This window comes from Xylona heveae, assembly GCF_001619985.1.
Source record: "Xylona heveae TC161 unplaced genomic scaffold L228scaffold_2, whole genome shotgun sequence".
NCBI lineage: Eukaryota > Fungi > Ascomycota > Xylonomycetes > Xylonales > Xylonaceae > Xylona > Xylona heveae.
This window is the reverse complement of record NW_017264194.1, coordinates 2995046-3011155: the sequence shown is the minus strand read 5'-3', so window position 1 is coordinate 3011155 and position 16110 is coordinate 2995046. Positions and strand designations below refer to the sequence as shown.

Here is a 16110-nt window from a genome sequence, read left to right as displayed (position 1 = left end):
CGCAGCCAGGGTCGGCCACAAATTATTGTCACACCCCAACTCGTATCCGAGCATGCGACAAGACAGATTTTGCTGCCATTAGATTTTGGATCCGGCAAAAGGGGCAAGCAGCGCAAACCTTAACGACGAGACCTTTCAGCAGCCCGCATCATCCATCGCTCGGTCAATGTTAGTGCCAAAGTGGTTCCTTGGTCCATTGCGGGAACACTTCCTTTAGTTTCGGCTCCGAGTTCAGTTGGTTGTTTGTTGCCAGAGCAAAGTTTAGAGCGGTGCGTGTACCGACTCGACGACATGTCGATCTCGTTCTCGGCACAACTTGCGGGCTGGAGGGCCGGAGGTTGGAAATCGTGGGTCCGCCTATGGAGCCTAGAGAAAATCATAATACGTCGCACCATGATCATTGCCGGTACTCGTAATCTCAGCGTCAATCGAGAGAGCTCGGACAGTTTTGGGCGGCATTATATTGCGGTTGTTCATCGCAGATGCAAAATCCAGACCTAGTTGGTTGGTTGTTCCTTGATTTCGGCGTTAGAGCCGCGCCCGTTGCTCGCCGGCCTCAACGCCAACGTGCGCCGAGGGCATCGCAGTGGGGCGTCGGTAACTGAGTGCTGAATCCAAAGGGCTACAATGCCGTCAGTGCGAGCTTCGTTATTGACCCTTTTTTCCTTGCTATGACGGCTCGGCCACTGATGGTTCCAATGTAATGTACTATAACTCGACATTGATAGTGTTCAAGCAATCGTGATTGGGGTTCCAGTCACTGTCTTTCTCGCCCCAATTGCGATATTCGAATTTGACGCGTATCTTCATTTGACTGAGAAAAGGACTATAATTCTTAGCAGGAGTCGAAGCATAGCTAACAGCAGTAGCTCAGGTGGGATATTCCCGCTGATAACAAGAGGAGAAAACCTTGTGCTCCTCGCGTTTCTCAGATATTCCGCGAAAATTTTGGATGGGCCACCAAAAGCCTCCTCGATGAATCATGCTTTGAGAAACAGCGCAAATTTACCATAGACACGCTACTCGCACCTCTGTCAAGCCATGTAAAAAGCAGAGAGTTTTTCCCAGACGAAGGGCACAATTAGCTTCAAAAATTTTTGGACCCTTGGTGGCGCCGCTCGGCTTCGGGATATTATTACGACGGCGCTGCCCTAATCCGATCCGTGTTGCCATCAAAGGAGACAATTATTCCGAAGCCTAAGAGTCTATGACCCTACTCAAAGAGCATTTTGCTCCACTGCATTAATTCGCATCTATTCTCGGAGCCGTTCCGTACGGAGTATTATTGGTCTCTAAAACAACCCTCCAGTCATGAAGGTCTTCACATCCGTATAGCCCATTAAAAGCGTCCGTCTGAAGTATATAATTTTTCCGCGTCCTGATATTCCAAGCGTTTTGTTCTCGCTGACATTGCCGCTCACCTAGACGATGGCTTGCTACTTCAAGTCGTCGAATTGGTGCCCCCTTTTTCCCGTGCGTTGTGCCCTGGGCCCTTCAGCTGATGACGAGCCGCAAAAAGCTATCCAAGTTAGCTCAGCAATTTAGTTTCTTCAATGCGCACCTCAGTACCCGACAATCTGGATGTAATTATTTATACGTACAGTAGTGGTAGAGGACCATTATGGGTTGTGATTATTGCACCCGACGCAGTAGTACGGAGCAGCTCCGTCGTTTGTACTACCGTATGGATTTATGGGCCTCTTTGGCTGAACCTTGACCCACAACAACCACTTAACCCACTTGACCCGCTGGAGCGGATCGTGCCGCGGAGTGGGACCTTTTTAATTTCCAGCACAGTCGTTAGCAGTAGCACCTAGCTGGTTGGCATCATTATGACTTATCATCAAGTGGCATCTATTTCTAAACCTAAAGGATCATACGTATATTGTAGTTTGCATTCATCGTTAAGCTTGCTGAAATTTGTCTATTTTGGTATTTCAGTCGTTTAACTTGGTTGTAATTGAATCATTTTACATGAGATAACCCTAACCCATAATTCGGAAATTTCCCGGGGGAGAAGAATTGTACAACAAAAAAAAACAGAAAAGAGAGGTAAGATAAGAGGAAAAGTAATGGCGTAGGGTAGTTCAACAAAAACAAAAAGAAAGTCCATACTCTAGTGAAATATTGTATAGGAAGATTTTTGTTTTTGTTAAAAAAAAATCGTAAAAAGATGGAATAAAATAAAAACCTCACATATGAAAATATCATCATAGGGGAAAAAAAAAAATCCTTGACATCAAATGTGCTATGCATTCGTAGCCTCTTCGATAAAATCTATATTTATGTCACATAAGCCCAATGACTTTCGAATATTTGGGGAGGATAATATTCTACATTGTGTGATCTTTGATCATCGATCGATTCCGAAGTGTCTGAAAATGCTTGAGGCACAACAACTGAGAACCTACGAAAGGTCTAGGATAGATCCATTCCGGTATTATCAACACCCATCAGATCCATGCCGCCAAAACCCATCACCACCGACATCGAGCATATCCATAGAGGCACCTGCTCCAGTGAGATCCATGGTATCTGGGCCCGCTCCACTAGCAACACCAGAGACATCGATAGAGCCCATCAGACCAGGTGGAACAGGAATATTTGTGGCCGTTGTACCCTGTCCTGCAGCAGTCATGCCCGAGGGCGCCGCTGTTTGTGCTTCGACGCGGCGGTGTAATCGGACGACTAGCTCGGCGCGAAGAGGGTCTGCCGCAAACGCAGCCTCGGCATCCTCAACTTCAAGCTTGAGGGCATCCCGAAGGGTGAGACGACCCTTGCTTTCGGGAGATAAGGATGTCTTCAGCTCGGCACCATCAGTCGCAGAAGGTGCAGAGACCAGACTGGTTGCAACGTCCATTGCCAGATCTCCACTGCCGTTTTCACTTTGTAGTCGCAGCTCATCAATGATCGCCCGAACGGGAGCCTTTGCACCGAACAATTTGACTGCCACGAGAAGTTGGCGATGAGTGTAGCTTGGAGGGGTCATGTTGATCTCAGCAGTGGAGGACCACAACACCAGCGACTGAAAGGTGTTGCGAATGCTTGCAAGAAGCCCACCGCTCTGAGGTCCCATCCATTGCTCGTACTCGGTATGGTAACTGTCGACTGTGCGCTTGAAAGAGAGGTGCGGTTTCAATAGATCTAGAAGTGGGTCAATGTCTTGCCTGGGCGAGCCAAGTCGGCGGAACTCTCGAAGTGAATGTTCTAGTGGTTTTGCCACAATGGACAAAATAGTGTTGTGCATCGCCCGTGCGTCGCCAGATATGGAGCTAGGGCGAAGCAATGTATGCAGCATCTGCATCAGGATATTGATATCGTCTCCAGATTCCCAGAGACGGTCCGCCAGCCAAGTAATAGCGCCTACGAGGGAAGGAAGTAAGAAGGTCTCCAATAAATCTAAAGAAAAAAAGTATTAGTAAATGCATGCCTTTGAAGCTTTTGTTGGAAATGACACACATTCCAGACCGCCTTTAACGGTCTCTATGTCCAGAACTTCAAGCTTGCAGGCTGCTAAGCTTTGCTGGAAAAGAGTAGGTACAAGGAAATAAAATTCCTGCGGCCGGCAAGCAGACATGAGTTCATCACTGATACCCTCGGCATCAAATAGCCCACGAATCCAGCCGCCAAGGTAGTTCTTTTGCTCTTCTGTCAAGTCCTCCATTCGTTGGCCCAGTGATCGTTTGTTGAGAAGGCGAGCGATAAAGGAATCAGGGTTGGTGGCTCCAACCTCCGCGGCAGTAAGGTCATATCGATGAACAAAGGCCAGCACAAGGAGAAGGACACATCCAAATTCATCGTAGACTGGTTGATACTCGCCTGCAATAAGGTCAATGCTCCATCAATCCAAATATATCTTGAAAGGAAGAAAGACAAAGGTAGAGGACGAACCTTGGTCCTCTTCAAATCTCCATTCGTCGAGAAGCTGGCACACTGGCTGAAGGAGATGAGATGGATTATTGAAAAGTAGCAATACATCTAGAGACAATGGCCTTTTCGATAACGAGCTGCAAATTGATTTGAGCGACATGGTCTCCTTGGAAGCACATAGATTATGGATGATCTGAATAAAATCATTAGTATCTTGAATTTGAAAGATATATTGAGGCCCGCTTACATCTGTTATAGCACTGACAATCGCTCCGGCGTTCCCATCCATTCCTTCAATCTCGCCAAGCAATTCTTCGATCTTTTCTGAGTTTGTAGAACATTGTTGTACAAGGTCTTCTTTAACATATCTTCCTCCAGAGGGTAAAGTTTGCATGGGGATTTCTCCCAGAAGACTTTCGATGCTCTCCTCTGGAATTAGTTGATGCAATGCGCAAGCAAACAGAAACTCCTGCCGAACATCCGAGAGCATACCGCTCCCGCTAAGAGGATCAAACATTTGGGAAAATGACGGAAAAGCATTGGGGTCGACGTGATTTAAAGCTTGGGTGATGCAAAACTCTGCGGTAAGGGGAGGAAACATTGACCCGGCCAGTATTGCGACCAGGACGGGTATCTTGTTTACTAGAAATGATCGGAAAAGAAACATGGTCTGGCTAGTCTCATTGCGATACATGGCATTGGACAAGACGTCAAAGGAAGCGGTGATCAACTCGATCGTAAGGCTGGAAACATCCGCCTTAAGTCAATATCAGCAACCAAAGCAGTATTTGGTATAGATTCAGACCATACCTTGTAACGGGCGTGCAAATAATTAAGAAACGCAGTATCATCTACCAAAGGTCGTCCTACAAGCTACGTCCATCAGTAAAGATTATAAAAAGGGAGCTGTCACGGCCATACCACAGCATTGAGGTAAATATAGAGTCCTGCTCTCGAGTTGACGACCGGGCCGTCAATCACATCGGCCATGCTCTGAAGTTGCAAGCTGCCGCCAAGACCACTCATGACGCCGCCATCAAGTGATTTGAACGCGTTATCGGACACACTGATCAATTTATGAAATGCGTCGAGTCGATTTGCAATCTGAAGAGCTGTCTGGGAAAGAAACGGCACAAACATGGATAGCGAATGGATGAAAGCCTTCTTCAAGTCTGCCTTTCAGTGAGCGAGGGATCTCTACTAGGATTGTGTAGCTATTTGAATGGTAAAAAGCAGTCATTGAACGGAATAGTCGCGAGGCATAGCTACGAGATGCACAGCTTATGAGGCTCAATCCATAACTTTTGTGCTTGGGCGCAGAGGTATCTTTGCAACTTACCTTTGGGACACGAGTCATTGATAGTCTCTATGAACGGCAGATTCTCAGTGAGAGCTAGGACAAGAGTCCCAAGCGCTCCTCTGAGAGCAACAGTTTCTGGATCGACCTGCCTTGCAGTGCCATCCATATCCTGCATCATCTCGTCCCGGGTCCCTGAGGAGACCATTGCGGACATCCATTGTGCCAGTATCTTGAGGGTTCCCAAAGCCTCTGATTTGCTCTTCGGACTCTGCTGTATGCTGATAGCTCTCGCTATCCTGTACATTAACGTCTCCTCCACCTCGGCGGAATTGTACCACTTCTCTGCCGGCTCCCCAACATTTCGAGAGTCTTCTATCGCTTCGTGTGCATGATGGAAACGGGAAAACTTGAGCAAGGCCCTCAGAGCATCAGCCGTATTGATCCTATCTCGGTCTAGGAGCTGTTCCACGTAAGGTAATAGCAGCGGATCAGCCCGTAGCGAAGCCGGAGAGCGCGGCTTTAGAAAAATGTCAGCAACTTTGGACCCCGACAATGGCGTCCTATGATGCAGAGCCGTCGAGAGCGTCGCAAACTTATCGGGCCGGATTCGTGCGTCCAGGCTTCGGTCCAAAAACCTTGTCCATTCAGTGTCCGACGACATTGCACATGACGAGCTCCTAGCTAAGGCTTTCTTTCGAGAGCTTGAATTGGCAGCTCTCTTTCGAGCAGCTCACGAGCAACCAATCGAGGCGCCAACACAAGGCCACGGAGAAAGACGAGAGCGCCTTTGCTCAAAACGACGTCGTGTATGAAGCAAAGATGGCCTGATCTTTGCTTACTCGCAACTCGCGTGGAATCCTAGAAATGTGAGATGGGCGTCTGGGATGGTCGAGCGGGAGGCGGGTGCTTGGACCGGGCGAGACCGCGCTTGACTGAATTGGGCGGAAACGCTTGGATTCTCGAGTGGCCCTCAACAGTAAGCCACACATGGCAATGTCTTGGATCTGGGGTCAATGCCGACCTTACAGCACAGCAACTATTGAGCCAGGTGTGTAATGCTGGCTTCCTGTGCCCCTCACTAAGTTACGCCCATTCTCTCTATACGCTGCCTGGAACAAACAAAAGCCCCTCCAGAATTAAACCCCGGCTGTTGTATCTTAAGGAACGGGTAACCCCCTTCATAATGTTCAAGGCTTACGTGCCCTTTTTGCACACTGCATAAGGCTCGTCTACGATTGCCGGATCAGCATGCAGCATCTAAACGAGAGGATCCAGATGAGTCTAAATTCGTTTAACAAATAACGGCCAGGTTTCAGAATGTAAAAAAGAAATAATGGGAAACAGAAAAAAATTTCAAAGGCTGTATTGTGATGCCATACTCCATCCGCCCGACCTGCCCTTTCTGACTTGAGGCTGTAAAATTTCGCCAAATTGCAGAACGGTGCACATACACATGGGATCACTCGCATGAAGCCATCCCACTGGCACGCCAACTCCTGCATCGCGGCTCCCGCGAGAGGAACAAGGAAGCGAAGAAGAAAAGAGGAGGGTAAAAGGAAAATTAATTAAAGGAGAGGCAGAGGTGTTTCGGTGCGGTCTGGGTTTCAGTCAGGCACATCAAGTGATACGCCCCATGCGCCGAACTCCGTCCTTGCAATGGATGCCCCCAGCAGAATGATGAGAACCCTGCGCCCATAGTAAACGCCTCTGCTTTCTTAACGTATTATTGCTGACTGTTTTGTGTTGTCGTCGGATGACGCCTGCGCCATTCGCCGGTGATACCCTAGTTTGGATTGGAGCTCGCCTCGGCTATCACTTCGGGCGCTCTCGATCCGACCATCCAATCCTCCATGGCGAGCCATTCGCTCCAAGTCTTCTCGGCCGCTTCGATTTCGGGGTCCAGCGCTCCCTGCAGTGGACGAAGGAAAGGCACGCTCTCGTGAGGGCTGATGTCGTAGTCCCTCTTCACCGACGCCCACCCACCGCTTTTAGCTGCAAAGAGATAGTTGCGGCGTTCTTGCTCATGCATCGGTCCCACTCCCTTGGCCCAGTCGTCGCCAAAGAAGCCATGGAGAACACCAGGGTAGTCGAATCCGGTGGCGACCAAGCGTCGAATGTAGGGAATTAAGGAGACCCAATGCGCCGGTTGGGCCCGCGCTCCTGGAAACGCGGATCCGGCCCGATTTTGCGGAGTCCAACTAAAAGAAACGCCGGCATGGGAAGATGTAGTTGACGAATAATTGGTGACAGGGACCTCTCGCTGGAATGGTAGGCTGATATTTAGGAAGGCGGCAACCGCCTGGACTGGCCCACTGTGTTGAGCATGGTCGAGAAAATAACGCTGGCAGCTTTGGTAACTTGGATACCATTCGAAGATGTCAATGTGCGGCCCTTCAGCTCTATTCGCACTCCGCGGGTCTGGACTCGTGAAACCGGAGAAAGCAGCGTGTGCAAATGGATTGTGGGCTGCGCCGTCGAGCCCGAGCCCAGTTGGAAATGCCATGACTCCCTAGAAATGATTCAAGTTCATCAGTACGTAGACGGATCAAAAGCGTGCGGCTCAAAGCCTACCAACACTTTTGGTTCTCAACCCCCGCCGAATTGCAGAGTTTTGTAGCGGGCTCGATGGGCGCGCCGAGTGAGGCCAAGATGCCCAGATTTGTCTTGCGGATTCCAAGACTCCGCGGGATCTAGACAAGATAGTGTGACTATGGAAGAGGGATTTGAATTTAAATTTTGTCTTTTTGTCTCCGTTCCTTCTTAGGCACTCCGCTCGTGCACCATGACGGCGCGGATATGAAGCTCTTATAGAAGTCGTTTCGGAGAGGTTCGGTGGAGAGGATGCTAGCTAGTCCCTGGTAGGTGCCAAGGTTCTGCTCTTTCTCAATTTTTTCTCGCGCCCTCTCTCTCTCCGTCACTCCTCTCGCGAATAGTCAGGGACGAGCTGAGACTCGGCCGTAAAGTTTCCTTCCAAGGGTCGGATGTCGGCCGCCGTCGCAATCCATATCCATCATTTAGGCAAGGCTTGACATCGGGGCAACAAGGTTCGTGGGACCATGGCGGGGGGACCGTCGTTGGCGCCATGGCGCAATGGGAATCTCATGTAGTCATTGACTTCCAATAGGAGTGCACATCCGGGATGTCAAGGAGATAGGTGTGTCCGGCGGTCGATGTGCGCTCAATGTGGGTAACCTGATTGGCACTGGCCCATTTCTGATTCTAATTACTTGAGAGATATGGATTTTACTTTGTCGCAAGCGACGCATGGCTCACAGCAGGAGCAACGAGGAGAGGTGAGGGAAGCAAAATAATTGCTCATATGGGTTTGATGAATCTTACGCTATGAGAGTTGGTAACGGACCAATTGATGGGCGTTTTGGGCAACTCTGTAGGAGACTAGATAGAGACTTTACTACATCGTCGACAATTAGAATAGAATTGGGGCTTCAGGGCCCCAAGACCGCTCCGATTCCTCGGTCGGGGCCATGCGATCGTCCCAGCGGACCGACAACCCCGGCTCACTCAAGCATTCCATCCAGGGGGGGGTTCCTCTTTCAGCCAGCCACGGCGTGCATCGCATACGTTCCTGCGGTCGCAGCCAGTCATGAGACATGGAAGCACGTCTGTCGCGCATAGCTGTACAAGGCGTTGTGCTTTTATTTTTTTTTTTATACAACGATCTGAATGATGGTAATGCAAAGGCATCCAGTGCTCGCCTCATCCATTCTACGGGACGGATAAAGTGCGCATGCGGCTGACGGAGAGAATGGTGTGTGGTGGGGGCAGGCCTGCACCTGGGGGGGGGTTTGAACCGGGAAGGGGTTGAGCGACACGACAAAGATTAGCTAGCATACAGTAGTAACAGTCATTATATTACTGGTATTATTGCAGAGAGATATTGACTCGATCCGAGGAGCCAGTCGATCCCTTTTTTTTTCTCTCTCTTCCTTACTACTCTATCACTCTGACAAGCCTTCAGGCTGTAGAGGCCAACAGGCGTGTCGACAAATGACAGTGCCAAGCAAGCGAAGCAAGCGAAGCAAGCGAAGCAAGCGAGGCCAGCATGATTCGTAGTCGGGTAGACCTGGTATGAGTAGCAGGAGTCGTAGTCTAGTAGGAGCATCAATTCCCCCACGGGTCGCCTATTACGATGGTAGTTATTCCTTTAGCACAGAAAACAAGCACCAAGTGCAGGCGAGATCGGGTCGCAGTCGTGGATCTCTTACGTAGCGTTCTTACCTCATATGTCCATCGCTGACCCCAAGTAATAATGCATGATTAGGAGATGCGCACTAACCTACTGACAGCTCTTTTTTCGTTGCCAAATGTGGTTTATCCCACAGGATATACAGTTAGTTGTGCAGCTCTGTTGAAGGCACCAGGCGATCGGCCCCTGAGACGGCACCTCCGTGGCGCTGCTTCCGCACCCGAAGTAGTGGGTCATGATCCTGCCGGTCAACACTGGGTTGCCCACAGCCGTGCACATGGGTAGCACTTCTCCTCTTTCCCCTCCTCCATCTCCATCCACCTCGCACCTCCCAAGGCTCCTTCCACCGACATGGCATCGGCGGCTTTTTGCATCCGCTGGAACGTGATGCCTCCTCCCATGGCGCACGAGCCATGGGAATAATTCCAAATATGCAAAGGACAGGGCGCCATGGGAGCACGAGAAGCAGCCGGCCTACGTCAAGAGACCCGGCGACCTCAGGCTTGGGACGAGGCAGACCCCGTAAGACTCGACCGACAGGAGCCACCTGCCAGCGCCTTTTCCTCCTTCTCCTCTCCCTCGTCCTCCTCCTCCTTGGTGATCCCCAGACTTTTTGCTCAGGCTAAACCCTTCATTAGCAAGAGGTCTAGACGTGGCTATTTTGATTACCCCCCCTTTTACACCCCTTTCATCCCCCCGGGAAGCTTTCTTTGTACGTAGTCAAGACAAGGACCAGCATCCATATTCAACTGCCCCCCCATGTCATTATTGAAGCGGAAGTCGCCAATTTCCTCTTTGATGATGTTGACGATCTCCTCAATTAGGACATGCTATTGCAGAGGATAGCATGGAATAGCGCCGGTTTATTTAGGACCGTACGAACCGTAATAACAAACATTCATGGATGTTCAGGTGAAATATAGTGGTTAGCTCTACTCCGGAGTAGGATTTAATTTACTTCAGCACCATTTTAGACTTTGGCTATAGCTTCAGGGACCGGACGGCTTTGCCAAACCCGTGCCTGACTGTTTTATGCTTACCTTTGCTCGAGATCCTGCTCATTTCATTACTTGACTTCTTTCGGCGACTCCGAATATTACCCGCCTTGGCGAGGCAAGGACTGCGGACAGGCAAAAGATGACTAAAGACGGCGAAATTTTCGGCCCGGCAGACACCGAGCATCGACGTAATTGCTCGTTCCCCATAGCACCATGGATCTCTACGTAATAGTGATCCTAGCTACTCCGTAGGTCAGTTATAGGTTGTAGAACGCTGTCTGAATCGAGAAATTACTCTCAAAAAGAGGTTCTCACCAAGTCAATTCAATAAAATATATCATTTCATTCTATCATTTTAGCTCCACAGAACTGAGCAAAACATTGTCTGCAAAGGACCACTAGTATCACCATGGCCCAGAAAACATTCTCACTTGCAAGTCGTGTCAAGGTGCGGTCTATAGACCCCCGTGCCAATGATCAAGAGTTGACCAGGATTTTCTTTTTAGTTGAACAATGGACTGTCTATGCCACGCATCCACCTTGGTGTGTACATGACAGAAGGGAGTGAGACCAAGGATGCAGTTAGATGGGCCCTCGAGGTGTGTTGAGAATTGTGGTCGAACGGCTTACCTGAGTTTGTGCTGACTTTCTCGTAGGCTGGCTATCGCGGGTACAAGCATAATCTCTCTTCGCAGCGAAACGTGGATGGTGGCTAACAAATGGTGTGCTTGCAGCTTTGATTCGGCTCAGATGTACTACAATGAGGCTGAGGTGGGCAGCGCTATCAATGGTTTTCTGTCCAGTAGGGCGAATACCGAGTCCTTGAAACGGGAGGATATTCATTTTACCACCAAATTGTCATCCAATACGAGTTACGATCAGGCGCGAAAAGCCATCAAGTCGTCTCTCAAAAAGAGCGGATTGGGGTATATTGATCTCTTCCTCCTGCACAGCCCTTACGGCGGCACGCAGAAACGGCTTGATTGTTGGCGCGCTGTTGAGGATGCCATTGAGGATGGAGAAGTCCGCATTGGTGGCGTCAGTAACTTTGGTGTGAGACATGTGCGTAAATCATACCCTATTTATTTTCATTGCTCAAGAATGCTTATCGTTCAATCAGATTCAAGAATTGATCGACTCAAAGCCCAAAATCCTTCCCGCTGTCAATCAGATTGAGATCCACCCCTTCAACACGCGGACGGACATCGCGAGCCTTTGCGCTCAACATGACATTGTGGTTGAGGCGTATGCACCCCTCGCTCGTGCAACCAGAATGAAGCACCCAACCATTGTTTCGGTGTCCAAGAAGTATGGTTGCACACCAGCACAGCTGTTTGTTCGATGGAGCTTGCAGCATGATTATGTGCCACTTCCGAAGAGCTCTACCAAGGAGCGGATCATTGCCAATGCCGACATTGGAGGATTCGAAATTAGCGCAGATGATATGAAGACCCTGGATGGTCTGGACGAATATCTTGTCACCGGTAAGCTTTCCCATCTATTCTCTTGGTCGTGATCTATGTCGCTGACTTTTCTCCTCCTCTTAGACTGGGATCCGACCGACTGCGCGTAAAGCCATAATTCTGCCGTTTCCTAGCTTATGATTACTTTTATGATGATAGATTGATGAATGTATATATCTACAGAAAATTCGAATACAGTATTTGAACAAGATTCACTGAGACATCTACTTAATGGCAAACAAGGTCGAATGAGGATGTTACGTGGGCAGTGTATCTATTCCTTCTCTCACAGTACGGTTCATTGTATACTTACGGTAAGCACATAGCCCGAGTTTGTGAGTCAGTGATCTTCGTCTATAAACGTTGTCTACCATTTCCCCTCGGACCGTTCTAGTACACTTTCCGAAGAAGCATTCATCGACAAGTGAGGAATGACTGTATCCTACGTGGTGATGCGCACATGAGACCGGCTCAGCGGGATTGGTCCCTATTTCCGCAGCTAGTTCCGTCCTCCCCGACGAAAGACCAAAGACCCTCGGTTTCCAAAGATACCAATGGAGATCGGACGAAGAGTACTAAAAGCCATCAACAGTGATAGTCGGAATCCAATTCATTTTGCCCAAAGAGAAAATGACGTTTGATACGTCCTTTTTGAGACGAATCAGAAAGCCGACCTTCACAAATTTCTCCCCAAAAAAGGGAAATAAATGCTGTTGGACGCCTTAGAGTCATCTTTTGAGAAATTGTATGTAGTTTCCTGGAGGAAACGGAAAAATTTGAGGAAGCAAATGTAATGCTAATGGGAGGCCACACCTGGTTGATACAAAAGTATACCTGCACGAAAATATTGAACATTTTGCCAAACTCATCCTGGCCAAGGGAAAAAGGAACTTAAGTCCCTTGGGTGCAGAGGTTTGAAGGACATCTTCAATTACGAAAAGGCCATCAATGAGTATCCTCCGGCTCCGTGAAGTGGGTTTATGTCTTCTGAGGGTCGCTAGTTGAATGTTTCTGGGGCTAGACAAATAAATTCCTGGAGGGCTAGGAACCTGGGTCAATTGGCACCACAATCATGCATGCTAAACAGAAGGCTCCTAGAATTGCGCTATGGGACGTCAATCTTACAGATTGCTCAAGGGGAAAAAAATATGGGGGTCAGGACTTAAATGGCCAATTCAGACGAAAATCACATGCTAGCACCCATGTGAGTGAAATTGCCAATATTGCTTGAAGTTTCTAGTTAAAAGCCTCCGTTGAGCAACAAGCAAAGTGGAGCTGGGAAAGGAAGAATTCGCTTCAGGTATTTGTACGAATGAACACCTTTAAGAAATAAAACACATAAAAAATTTGCTGAAAAATGGATCCTCGCAGTTGTCGCTGGACATGCTCATTTAAGGAGTACATGTTGCTTTGCGTGCCTCCGCGGCCGGCGTGTAGACGACTCACTTGCAAGAGGCAATCGAAACAAGAAATGAAGGAGCTAGCATGATAAGAACATCCGAAGCCGCTCAGGAGCCAGAAATGACTTTTAAGGATTTGACTAAGAGTTATCTGATCTAGCTAGCAATAGAACCTTCACTTCGTGCCAAATGACTCCAGATATCGGAGGTCGAATGAGTCGACACACGCGGCGTACTGAGATGTTTTCTCGAGAAAATTCGGCCGGTTATCGGCGCCCTTTACCCCACGCCCTTCTAGTGTCAAAGATGCATATCTAAACTCGGTTTAGCGAGGGGTACTTTACGAATTTGTTTCACAGATGACTTGTTGATCGATTGTTTCTTATCAACCGCTGCCGGAGATGTGCCAGACGGCACCTCCCCGCCCAAGGGCATAATCCTCCTACTCGGTAGCTAACCCATTCGTCATGCAATACTGATGGGGTCTCGGTCAGGACCCTCTAGGTCCAGGCGCAACCACGCCATGCACATCCGTGATGGTTTCTCCGGTGGAGATGTTTGCTTTGCACACCAATTTCTTTTGCGTATAAATTGCCCCCCTCCCAAAATTTTCTCCACCCAAAAAAAACTGCTTTGCTCCCACTGTGCGGTGACATTATCATAAGCCCATTCCTCTGTGTCTCTTTTTGCGTGAACTAGATTCTACCTTTCAATATGTCCAACCTTCCTTCTGAGCCTGAGTTTGAGCAGGCATACAAGGGTAAGAGACGACCAAAGCCAACAGCATCACCCGCTCCTCCAACGTTTTGTCGCTGACCTATTTGACTTTGTAAAGAACTTGCGTCCACCATCGAGAGCTCCTCTCTCTTCAAGAAGAACCCCGAGTACCGTACCGCACTCGCCGTCGTTTCCGTCCCAGAGCGTGTCATTCAATTTAGAGTCGTCTGGGAGGACGACCAAGGCAAGGTCCAAATCAACCGGGGATACCGTGTGCAGTTCAACTCGGCCCTTGGTCCCTACAAAGGTGGACTCCGTTTCCACCCTACCGTCAACCTCTCGATTCTGAAATTCTTGGGATTCGAGCAAATCTTCAAGAATGCCCTCACCGGATGTAAGTTCAGAAATCTTCATGTCTGGCCTGGAGCGATGGAAATGCTTCCGTTCAATGATATGCAATTGCTAACAATGCTTTCGTCCATTAGTGAACATTGGAGGTGGAAAGGGAGGTGCTGATTTCGACCCCAAGGGCAAGTCAGACAATGAGATCCGTAGATTCTGTGTCTCTTTCATGCGCGAACTCAGCAAGCACATTGGTGCCGACACCGACGTTCCAGCTGGTGATATCGGAGTAACTGGACGTGAGATTGGATACCTCTTCGGTGCCTACCGTGCCCAGCGCAACCTCTGGGAGGGTGTGTTGACTGGCAAAGGCGGCTCTTGGGGAGGAAGCTTGATCCGTCCTGAGGCAACCGGCTATGGTGTCATCTACGTAAGTTCCTTCAATTTGCTGACATTGTCTATGGCCCCTGCTAATAGAAGTGGTAGTATGTCGACCATATGATTTCTTATGCTTCTGGCGGTAAAGAGTCTTTCAAGGGCAAGAGAGTCGCCATCTCTGGCTCCGGAAACGTTGCTCAGTATGCTGCTCTCAAGGCTATTGAGCTCGGCGCTACAATCCTTTCGCTCTCAGACAGCAAGGGTGCACTCATCTCTGCCGATGGCAAGGGCTTCTCTCCTGCCGACATTGCACTTATTGCCCAGGTTAAGGTTGAGCGTAAGCAGTTGACCGAGATCACTAGCCAAGACGCTTTCAAGGGCAAGTTCAAGTATATTCCTGGTGCCCGGCCATGGATCCACGTCGGCCAGGTCGATGTTGCCCTTCCCTGCGCTACGCAAAACGAAGTGTCGGGCGAGGAAGCCGAAGCTCTGATTAAGGCCGGCGCAAAGTTCATTGCGGAGGGTTCTAACATGGGTTGTTCGCAAGCGGCTATTGACGCTTTCGAGGGCCACCGTAAGGGCAACCAGGCCCAAGGTGTCTGGTACGGTCCTGGTACGTATTCAGCTCCCAACGTCCGGTTTCTAATTTGCATGTGTTAACTATTTCGTACAGGCAAGGCAGCCAACTGCGGCGGTGTCGCTGTTTCTGGCCTCGAGATGGCTCAGAACTCTCAGCGTATCTCCTGGACTGCAGAGGAAGTTGATAACAAGCTCAAGGATATCATGGAAGCTTGCTTCAAGAACGGTCTTGAGACCGCCAAGGAATACTGCGAACCCGCTGAAGGCGAGCTTCCCAGCTTGGTCGCTGGAAGCAACATTGCCGGATTCAAGAAGGTTGCGGCCGCCATGCACGACCAGGGAGACTGGTGGTAAATGGTGATGGACCGATGCCTGTAAGGCACCTGGTTTCAATCATCTTTGTGAATGAAGTAAGGTGTGGCCCTTGCATTCAACGTTGAGCTGCGTCCCTCGCGCCACCGCACCCCACTTCGTATAACGATGTTTACTTTCGCTTGCTTAATTGAGCGGGTTCATGTTTTAACGACTTCCATTTCACGTATTCTACAGCGGAGTTTAGAAAAAATATTTAGAATTTTAGATTTTAACACATTACTATTGAGAAACTTCACCGTGATAGATCAGTGCGCAATGGGCATAGGATTATGATCGGTAATAATGATGACTTTAACGTTTTACCTATACACAGTGGAAGGAAGATTTTTTTTTTTTCCTTTCAGGCTTGTCCCATCTGCGAGGGGATCAGCACTCCTTGCTTGGTCTGAAAAGGACCCTGGCTTTTTCAAAGGGAATTGCGAGTGCTGAGCCTTATCTGATTCACTGCAGTATCGTGTCAAAGGAACCCCACGGAGATAAA

General features: G+C 49.1%; 6 protein-coding genes across 6 annotated transcripts; 2 read left to right on the top strand and 4 right to left on the bottom strand.

Moving 5' to 3' along the window:
- Positions 1 to 1891: 1891 nt before the first annotated feature.
- L228DRAFT_84231 (hypothetical protein) lies at positions 1892 to 2350 on the bottom strand. The gene has a single exon (XM_018336905.1). The coding sequence runs from the start codon at positions 2254 to 2256 to the stop codon at positions 1966 to 1968; it is 291 nt and encodes a 96-aa protein (XP_018191368.1). The 5' UTR covers positions 2257 to 2350; the 3' UTR covers positions 1892 to 1965.
- L228DRAFT_244737 (mediator of RNA polymerase II transcription subunit 5) lies at positions 2220 to 6022 on the bottom strand. Its single transcript, XM_018331999.1, has 7 exons — positions 5210 to 6022; positions 4792 to 5042; positions 4681 to 4743; positions 4118 to 4627; positions 3892 to 4063; positions 3460 to 3819; positions 2220 to 3399 (listed from the first exon to the last, which is right to left on the bottom strand). Exons 1-7 carry the CDS (start codon positions 5829 to 5831, stop codon positions 2444 to 2446), a joined length of 2934 nt encoding a protein of 977 aa, XP_018191367.1. The 5' UTR covers positions 5832 to 6022; the 3' UTR covers positions 2220 to 2443.
- Positions 6023 to 6714: 692 nt separating this feature from the next.
- L228DRAFT_244736 (hypothetical protein) lies at positions 6715 to 7835 on the bottom strand. Its single transcript, XM_018331998.1, has 2 exons — positions 7742 to 7835; positions 6715 to 7679 (listed from the first exon to the last, which is right to left on the bottom strand). Exon 2 carries the CDS (start codon positions 7671 to 7673, stop codon positions 6954 to 6956), a length of 720 nt encoding a protein of 239 aa, XP_018191366.1. The 5' UTR covers positions 7674 to 7679; positions 7742 to 7835; the 3' UTR covers positions 6715 to 6953.
- Positions 7836 to 7863: 28 nt separating this feature from the next.
- On the bottom strand, positions 7864 to 9778 carry L228DRAFT_275155 (hypothetical protein; the record flags this gene model as incomplete). Its single annotated transcript, XM_018335611.1, has 7 exons — positions 7864 to 8389; positions 8510 to 8566; positions 8753 to 8806; positions 8965 to 9015; positions 9123 to 9312; positions 9410 to 9424; positions 9645 to 9778. 7 exons carry the CDS (start codon positions 9776 to 9778, stop codon positions 8270 to 8272), a joined length of 621 nt encoding a protein of 206 aa, XP_018191365.1. The 3' UTR covers positions 7864 to 8269.
- An 839-nt stretch (positions 9779 to 10617) lies between these two features.
- L228DRAFT_281019 (Aldo/keto reductase) lies at positions 10618 to 11981 on the top strand. Its single transcript, XM_018335857.1, has 6 exons — positions 10618 to 10823; positions 10882 to 10974; positions 11032 to 11045; positions 11110 to 11437; positions 11496 to 11859; positions 11923 to 11981. Exons 1-6 carry the CDS (start codon positions 10785 to 10787, stop codon positions 11946 to 11948), a joined length of 864 nt encoding a protein of 287 aa, XP_018191364.1. The 5' UTR covers positions 10618 to 10784; the 3' UTR covers positions 11949 to 11981.
- A 1825-nt stretch (positions 11982 to 13806) lies between these two features.
- L228DRAFT_244732 (NADP-glutamate dehydrogenase) lies at positions 13807 to 15809 on the top strand. The gene is made up of 5 exons (XM_018331997.1): positions 13807 to 13998; positions 14074 to 14349; positions 14441 to 14727; positions 14784 to 15288; positions 15349 to 15809. The coding sequence occupies exons 1-5, from the start codon at positions 13953 to 13955 to the stop codon at positions 15606 to 15608; spliced, it is 1374 nt and encodes a 457-aa protein (XP_018191363.1). The 5' UTR covers positions 13807 to 13952; the 3' UTR covers positions 15609 to 15809.
- Positions 15810 to 16110: the final 301 nt, after the last annotated feature.

Bases quoted from the DNA above. Each gene is read 5' to 3' on its own strand.
- L228DRAFT_84231 (XM_018336905.1), bottom strand. From the start codon at position 2,256: ATGCATAGCACATTTGATGTCAAGGATTTTTTTTTTTCCCCTATGATG.
- L228DRAFT_244737 (XM_018331999.1), bottom strand. From the start codon at position 5,831: ATGTCGTCGGACACTGAATGGACAAGGTTTTTGGACCGAAGCCTGGAC. The intron at 4,628-4,680 runs GTATGGTCTGAA...TATTGACTTAAG, and splicing joins ATTTGCACGCCCGTTACAAG to GCGGATGTTTCCAGCCTTAC. The intron at 4,064-4,117 runs GTAAGCGGGCCT...GATTTTATTCAG, and splicing joins TTGTCAGTGCTATAACAGAT to ATCATCCATAATCTATGTGC.
- L228DRAFT_244736 (XM_018331998.1), bottom strand. From the start codon at position 7,673: ATGGCATTTCCAACTGGGCTCGGGCTCGACGGCGCAGCCCACAATCCA.
- L228DRAFT_281019 (XM_018335857.1), top strand. From the start codon at position 10,785: ATGGCCCAGAAAACATTCTCACTTGCAAGTCGTGTCAAG. The intron at 11,438-11,495 runs GTGCGTAAATCA...TCGTTCAATCAG, and splicing joins GTAACTTTGGTGTGAGACAT to ATTCAAGAATTGATCGACTC. The intron at 11,860-11,922 runs GTAAGCTTTCCC...TCCTCCTCTTAG, and splicing joins GGACGAATATCTTGTCACCG to ACTGGGATCCGACCGACTGC.
- L228DRAFT_244732 (XM_018331997.1), top strand. From the start codon at position 13,953: ATGTCCAACCTTCCTTCTGAGCCTGAGTTTGAGCAGGCATACAAGG. The intron at 13,999-14,073 runs GTAAGAGACGAC...GACTTTGTAAAG, and splicing joins GTTTGAGCAGGCATACAAGG to AACTTGCGTCCACCATCGAG. The intron at 14,350-14,440 runs GTAAGTTCAGAA...TTCGTCCATTAG, and splicing joins CAAGAATGCCCTCACCGGAT to TGAACATTGGAGGTGGAAAG.